Source organism: Nelumbo lutea, chromosome 4, assembly GCF_056320005.1.
Source record: "Nelumbo lutea isolate HS-2025 chromosome 4, American lotus-T2T, whole genome shotgun sequence".
Lineage (NCBI taxonomy): Eukaryota > Viridiplantae > Streptophyta > Magnoliopsida > Proteales > Nelumbonaceae > Nelumbo > Nelumbo lutea.
In genome coordinates this window covers 98,842,410-98,850,978 of record NC_142687.1, presented here as the reverse complement: position 1 = coordinate 98,850,978, position 8,569 = coordinate 98,842,410, and the positions used below count along the sequence as shown (strand labels likewise).

Below are 8,569 nucleotides of genomic sequence, written 5' to 3'. Positions count from 1 at the left end.
AAAATCAGTGTGTCAAGTAATATGGCTGAATCTTGGATATATAGAGAGAAGACTTACAAATTGGTTTTGGGATCTCTTAGATCCAATCTGATTATTTCAGAATTTGGATGATCCGTTTACAGAATCGGATCAGATGGGGAGCTGATCTTATCTGATCTGATTAAGATCCGACCCCGACTAATGTATATACGTTTTAGTTTTCTTTTTTTTTTTTTAAAGATGATGACATAGACATAGATTAATTCCGAATCGAATATGTTTCGAATCTGATGAAACCCATGATTATAATTAAATTAGGACTAATTAAAGATTTTAATAATTGGATCAGATTGGATCCGATCCGAATCCAAGCCAATTACATTATTACAGTCCTATTGAGCTATTCGGTAACGGTAACCAACAATACATCCGCAGTTCGCAGCGAGAAGGACAAATTTGTCATTTAGTAAACCACGGTTAAATTAAACTGTAGCTTTCTGTTTGTTATTTTGCCTCAGAGAGCAAGAAAAGAAAGATTAGGTGGTTGGGAGGAAAACCAGGGGCGTGTGCAAAGCAACCGCAATGGCAAATCGGCGATGAGCGCAAACGTCATTGCTGATTCAGATATCTTCTTATCTTAGAAAAGACGAACGCTAATTATAGATAGATATAAGGGATTCGCCAGCTACCATTTAAGCCAGATGCTTGGGTTCCATCTACTCCGCAGTTCGATCTCTTCGTCCAATCTCTTCAGCAACTTTTCAGCTAAGACCCATTTATTCTCACTTCTCTCGATCTCGAGACTGTCCAATACAAACCCAAGATTGCAAATGGGGTGTTACAGTACGTCTTCTGAAACTTCGAGGATTTTGATCCGGCAGCTTTTCGAGAAGGATTCTTCCACGTACACTTACTTGCTCGCCGATGTCGCTCACCCTGAAAAGCCTGCTCTGGTGAGTGTTCCCGCCTTGATATCCGGGGTTTCTTACTTCAGTTAGTTGCGTTGTAGATGACCCTTTATGTTTATAAGCTACTATTTAGTGGTTCACGAGTAATAGAATTTCTGACTTGTTCTACGTGATTTTTAAGCACATTTTTGTGTGCAAAGTCTGTTTCAGTAGTCGATTTGAAAGCGAGGATGCCTCTTTGGTTATTGTTTATTTTCGTTTTCTGATAGTTTGTGTTCTACGATGTGGAATCTTGCGGCTCACCTTTATTCCTCGCGAGTTTCATTGAATTGCCTTTCTGTTGTTTGCAAGCTTGTCTAAACGTTTGAATTGGGAAGCGCTCTCTCTCACTCTCTCTCTCTCTCTCTGACTTTCTCTCACATTGAGAAACGAAACTTTGACTATTAAAAATAATATTTGGAAGTCTAGTTGGCAACTTGGTGATCAGTACGTACAGGTCATTGTGATAGGTGCAGAGGATTTTATATATATTTTGTAATAAATTTTGTTTATTTACATATAATAAGTTGGTCAGAAAGAATTTTGACAACCCAGCAAAGGAGATATCACCAATCATAGTAAGACCAAATATACAAGATTAGTAATAGTTGTATCTCTTTTCCTAATTATCCCTTGCGTCCTGTAATTACTTTCAAACACTAGTCACTCTGCTGCTTCTCAATGGTTATTCAATTCTGTACCGCAGAGTTTGTTTTTTTTTTTTTATGTTTTTCTTATTAGTAGCAGAAGCTGAACTTCAGATGTTAGCAGATCCATGGGGACCTCTTGGTAAGAGAGATATAGGGAATATTTTATCCACTGAAAGACAAAGCAGTAAGCCATTCAGTTCAGCCACCACTTCAGCCGTTATCAAACAGACCCACTGCCTTGCAATTATTCGTTGCTTTATTTTGGTGCCTAAAATATACAGTTCTTCGTTTTCCTTGTCTAAACTGAATTGAAAGAGAGGCAAGTTCCATTGTTGTTAAACGGGATAAGGGAGGAAACAAGGTCCTGTCTAAAAGAACTTGGCTCTAAGAATTTGAATACTCTAACATCATAACAATCCTATTAACACTGCAACTAACTATACATTATAATGTTTGAATATTTAGTTATAGAAAGTAATCCAGCTGACGGTTCTTTTCTTATTGTCATGTACTCTTCTCCAGAACCATAATTAATAAGTGCAGCATATCAGCCAAAGTGATGTGCAAAATAAATCATTTTCTTGGTTAATACATTAACCCACCATTTCTTATAGCAGCTGTATCATTTTTTAGAAGGTGATAATGTAAAACAGTAATGTCATGCTTACATGGTAATAATCTGCCATCTGGCCTCTTCTTAGGCTTTCTCTGTCTGAGTCTACTTTCCACATCCAAATACTTTCATTCATGTAATGCAAATTTTGTCTTATTGTATTTGTTTTTTAATGGACTGTTGGATTCACTCATGTTGCACTTTAGGATAAGTTGAATATCAGTTATGCAGACAATTTGACCAAAATGTGTAACTCAAACAGCTCTTGGTACAAATTTGGGCTTAGGCCTTATATGAAATCTAAGCTTTTGGTACAAATTTTTAGAATTTCAGCACTTTTTTGGATCAATAAATTTATTAATGATAAAGAAAAATGTGTAACTCAAACAGCACAAAGGTAAGATGGACACAAATACATCAAGTAAACCGATAACAAAAGCAAAAGAAGCAGTCTAATAACTTACCCTCTTCCCCTCTGATCAGATATCCCTGCTCCAAGCCTTTCAAGAGAATTAGATAGTTCATTAGCTAATCTAGGGCCCTCTTGAACAAGATTTCATTGTCTGTGCTAAAACCTTGGGTTGAAAAGCATGAAAGCTCAGGTTCAAATCTGAAAGCAGTGACTTTATTTTAAAATGCTGGAGGCTAGGTCTGTATCCAGTTCACCCCTCCTAAAACTTGGGTTCAAGTCTGAGAGCGGCCATTTGTGCTAAATTGCCAGATGTTTGGTCTGGATCCATCCCCTCCTAAGATTTTGGATAGCTGGGACCTGCACTGAAATATGTCCGAATGAAAATTCTAGCATTCAGATGCAAGTGTACACAGAGTCTGGCACCACAAAATCTAATACAGCCTCCATATTAGATTAGCCAAATGTTACCAGTTGGTTTACATTCCTGCACATGTATGTATCATCATCATCGTCTTAACCTTGTCCCAACTATATGGGTTGGCTACATGAATCCTGTTCCACCATTCCATTCTGTTCAGCTATTCCATTTTTCTCTGATCAACTTATATCTTTCTGCATATATATATATATATATATATATATATATATATTTTTTTTTCTTTTAGAGTAGTTTCAGGAATTCATTTTACTTGTGTTTTCTTAGATTTACTTTGTCCATTGAAGCAAAGTCTATACCTCAAGCTGACTGAGCTCATCTCTGTAGTTGATTGACCCAGTAGACAAAACAGTGGACAGAGACCTTTCTCTTGTTAAAGAGCTAGGGTTGAAGCTGATTTATGCTATAAATACCCATTGCCATGCTGATCATGTCACAGGAACTGGACTGATAAAGGTATGCTAGTTTCATCATTGTCATAATATCTATTTAGTTTTTCTAGTAATGCTTCTGATATTTTATCTGTATGGCTTCAGTCCATGCATTTCTTTCTTTCCCCTCTCTTTTGACCTCTTTAGCCTTGCAGGGTAGGGTCCCAGGTGTGAAATCTATCATTTCAAAAGAAAGCAGAGCAAAAGCTGATCTTTTTGTTGAACATGGTGACAAAATATACTTTGGTGATCTTTATCTTGAGGTATATTAACAGAATCTTGTAAATTTTGCTTGTCTATGAGATAAGTAGACTTTTTACATTATACTAGCCGTTTGTTAATTTGGATTCTTAATTTCCATTTAGATTCTTTCTGTGTCAATGTGTCATCAATCCTAATGCTATTCAACTAAAATGAAAAGATCCCAATATGATTTACTTATTATTAGCATTAACTGTTAGCACTGGAGAGTAGCTATACTTAATAACATTCAAGATTTGTTTGGTGATTCCATTTAGTATCTTCACTATCATGTTTGATAGGGAGAGAGAAACCAAGTGCCCAAGTTTTGATAAAGGATGATTGATCTTAGGTTTTTGTTTAGTATCTAGTTTATTTTCCAATTACCATGAAGAAAAGAGGGGCCAAAGCATTGATCTTGCTCCTAAAAATTAATGATTTTAATGCATTTGAATTAGTGATCTTGCAATTTGTGAGAGTGGTCACTTTGTCCAAAAAATTGCCAAAGTTTTGGACCATATCCAGTCCACCCCTCCCAAGACCCCAGATAGCTGGGACCAACACTCGGTAATGGCCTTTTATCTTGCAGCTTGTGAAGGACAACAATATTTTTCTATCTATTATTGAGTAGGAGATTAAGGGGCCATTGCTTGGTGTAATGGTAAAATCTCAGACTGACAAGTGTGAAAATGTGGGTTTGAGTTTGAGAGTGGCCCTTTATGCAAAAAATGTTGAAGGTTAGGACTGTATCCAGTCTACCTCTCCCCAAACCCCAGATAACTGGGACCAACATTGAGTAATGACTTTTTTATTAAGAGATGAACATATTTCTACAAATTATGGAAGGGGATAAGAAGTGCAACTAGTTATCAGATGATATTATCAATGATATTTGGAACTATTCAGGTGAACATTTCATTCTCCTACATGCTTGAGTAAACTCATGATTTGGCATATGATCTAGTGAAATCTGGGGTTCATGGGGACCACAGATTAGTATCTTTTCCATTTTATTTTGAGCTTTTGTATTTCATTTTCATTCTTGTATTCCCTGTGTTATTTGATAGACATATTTGATAGTAATAACAAAAGAATATAAAAGAAAAGCTGCATATGACACATCTTATAGCACATGTTCTTTTCTTTACAATCATTTACAAAATACAATTTCAGTTTTATGGACTACATCACCTTAATGTCAACAATGAACACTTTGCAGGTTCGTGCTACTCCTGGTCATACATTAGGCTGTGTTACCTATGTTACAGGAGATGGATCTGGTCACCCTCAACCAAGGATGGCTTTCACTGGTGATGCCTTACTCATACATGGATGTGGAAGGACAGATTTTCAGGTAAACTTTTGTACAATTTTAAATGTTCAAACACAAAAATAAAAAATATTGAGCACATAAAAGAGTCCTAAATTTCCGTTTAAGAAGAATCTATTTGTGGGCAAAAGATAGCATTGGAGGCATGGACTCGTCATCCTATTGGAAAAGTAGGATCTGCATATATGAAATGTTCTCAACGGTCTTATGGCTGTATAATGCTTTGTATAAGAAAAATCTCATGGCTGTATATGTTGAGTCATTTGGAGTTGTGCCTATGACTGCTAATGTTGGTTTTAGTTTTTTCATTCTGGAAAAGTTACTTGTAGAAGGATTAGATAATTTGGTTTATTAATTTTTTTCTTTAATTGTTTATGCATTTATTACATTTTTACTGTTATATTCTTCCTTTCAGCAGAAGCATGTTTGAATTTTAACACAACTTTGTTATCTCTTTAACTTTTAAATAATAGAGTCATGTGCAGACATGCTTTACCAAAGTTCCACCTTTTCCTTTAAAAACTAATTTGTAAACTAAAATGGAAGTAATCTATCTCAATCTTTTACATGCAGGGTGGAAGTTCAAGTCAGCTCTACCACTCTATTCATTCACAGGCAAGGACATGAGATATAGATCATTTAGTTTTCTTGAAAAGGAGAAAGAGAAAGGGAAGCAAGTTTACATAAAAATTTGATTTTTTTTCATAAAAAACGTTATTGTATTAACAAATATTTTTCTCTTCTGTGATCCAGATATTCACTTTGCCCAATGACACATTGGTCTATCCATGTCATGATTACAAAGGATTCACTGTAGGAAAACACCTAATGCCTCTTGTTCCTTTAAATGTGAATAGTATTCTCATATAGAAGCTGCTTATATCACTCCTATTTTGGGTTTCAGGTTAGTACCGTGAGAGAGGAAAAGCAATACAATCCTCGTTTAACAAAGGATGAGGTAACTCTCTGGCTCTAAAGTGTCTTTATATATAATACAGGATAAACTTCATTCAGGAAACCTGAGCAACCATATCCATGTATCATTAGATTGAAAACTAATTTGCCTCACTTTTATCAGATACCAGGCTAGATCTTATACATGTTTAGAGAATGAAAAATAGAAACTTGAATATGTCCATTTCGTTTAGGGGGTTAACCCTCAATTGAATATTTGCATGCATGTAACCAAGAGGAAATTTACAAGGATTTTTTTTTTCTGATATGTTGTTTGGACGAGATTTTTTATAGTTGCTTATTGTGAAAGTAACTATAAATATGTAAAAAATTGTTTAGTCACATTATAAGGTAAACATTGGCCTATGATGCAAAAAACAAAAAAGGAAAAGAAAAAGAAAAAATAAGAAAGAAAGAAATGAACACTTTATGCATTTAGTAGAAAGATATTTCTTGCTATTTTTCTTCTGCAAGTTCTTGTTTTTCTTTTCTTCTCATATTCTTTACTTTAATTCATTATCCAAATTCTTAACAATTTCCATATTTCGTTTCTTTTTCTTTCAGGAAACATTCAGGAAAATCATGGAAAGTAAGTTTACAATTACCTTTCAAGTCTGTGACTGAGATGCACCTTGTTATTGTAGATTGCAATATGATAATCTGCTATTCAACTGCTAACTTTTGAGGGTAAATTGCTTGTCATACAGATCTGAACCTACCATATCCAAAGTTGATTGATAAGGCAGTCCCTGCAAACATGGTTTGTGGGTTGCAAGAGCCAATTGGAAATGCAGCCTAGATGTTGTTGAGTTACATAGCAGGTTAAGCTCTCATTACTGTATTGTAAGAGGTAAATGAGGGTTGTTTGTGAAAATGATGAATAAGTAACTTGTTATGTTAAGAACATTGATGTGGTCCACATGTAACTATGCTCTCTAATATGGTTTCCTGTGTTTATTATTCTTCTTTCCTTGGATGGTTATATGTAAACAACTCGTTTACATGAATACATTGTGCATGAACATCCATCAGTATAGTAGTTGCTCATGCTCCAAATTGCTCTTTCCATTCACATGAAAGCCTAGCATTTATTTTATATGAGTTCAATGGTATGGAAGCCTGCATGGTAAGGCAATGACAATCACCTAAGTATCACATTAGCAGCAATATACTCTTGTTGCACATTTAAGAAGTAAATCTTATCCATTGGATTTACATCAAAATAAATTAAACTAAAAATAATCAAAATATTATTAGAAAATACCATACATTGTATATCATGAATAAAAGGAAATGATAACAACTTCTATGAGACTTGAATGGTTGAAATTGAACCTATGGCTCTTTAGTAAACATTAGGGTGCTCACGGTTCGATTAACCAAATCGGGGTTACCGGTTTTTGGAAAACTAGTAATCGAAACCGAACCAAAGCCGAAACCATCGGTTTGGTTTGTCGGTTCGTCAGTTTTTTTATTATTTGCAATATATATTATAAAAAATATATAATAAAACACTAGAAATATATATAAAATATTATATTTTAAATAATAAATAATATATTATATGCTATAAATATATATTTATATATAATGCATATTTATTAATTCATAATGTATAGAAAATATAAACTATCTATATCACTTTAAAAAATACCAATAGCCTCAAGAATATTTATGGAATTTTTTTAGACAAAATTTACCTCTATATTTAGATTTATTGATAAAAAGTGAGGGCAAATAGGGTAATCTAATATTGCTATTAAATAAGTTAAAATAGGTAATTTTAAGATATTCAGTGCATTCAATTCTCTCTCATTAAATCCAACATTTAAGGTATTAATTTGCATTCACCTTCATTGAATCATATATTTAAGGCCTTTTTGTTTCTTCTCATCATTAAATTCTATAATAAATCCATACATAATAAATTAATAATTCCAATAACATAAAACTTAAACTTTTAAAATCTACCTAGAAAAAATAGTATTTTCGTCTATGTACTAGTAAAAAGTTAAACCATTTTGGGTCAAATGGGCCAATCCATGTTGCCACAATAAATAGTAAAATTCAAAAATATATAAAATGCAAAAAATATAGAAATTAAAAAAAATGGGAACATCTTTAACATCATATATTTGACATAGTAAACAATAATAAGTATGATAAACAATATCTTAAAAACCAACCTGAAGGCCGACTTGTTTTTGCCTTTGGGTCATAGGTCACCGGTTCAACCATCAAGGTCAAATGGGTCAAACCACTTTTATTTATAAAAATATAAAAAATTGCAATTTAGGGCCAAAAAAAGGATTTTTTGTGTGAAAATAAAAAAGCAAGATGCCTAAGGCCCTTGAGGCGTATAGATATTGAAAAGTTACCTAAAAAAAAAAGATCACCCCAATTGGACGTCAGAGTGCAAAGTTATGGCCTCCAAAAGTTTGCACATAATGAATTATGCAACCTACAACCTTGTGACCGGGTCGAAGGGGTCAATGGTTTAACTGCCCGGGTTAGACAGTTTTTTACCAAGTCAATGGTTTCTAATTGAAAGGGTGAGCCTCAACAGAATTGGACCCG

The 8,569-nt window shown here is 34.0% G+C and overlaps 1 protein-coding gene across 1 annotated transcript; it reads left to right on the top strand.

Moving 5' to 3' along the window:
* Positions 1–391: 391 nt before the first annotated feature.
* Positions 392–7,048, top strand: LOC148862140 (persulfide dioxygenase ETHE1 homolog, mitochondrial-like). Its single transcript, XM_088941111.1, has 9 exons — positions 392–932; positions 3,365–3,493; positions 3,624–3,731; positions 4,928–5,062; positions 5,612–5,653; positions 5,792–5,851; positions 5,943–5,996; positions 6,557–6,581; positions 6,700–7,048. The coding sequence occupies exons 1-9, from the start codon at positions 681–683 to the stop codon at positions 6,789–6,791; spliced, it is 897 nt and encodes a 298-aa protein (XP_088797237.1). The 5' UTR covers positions 392–680; the 3' UTR covers positions 6,792–7,048.
* The last annotated feature ends 1,521 nt before the right edge of the window (positions 7,049–8,569 follow it).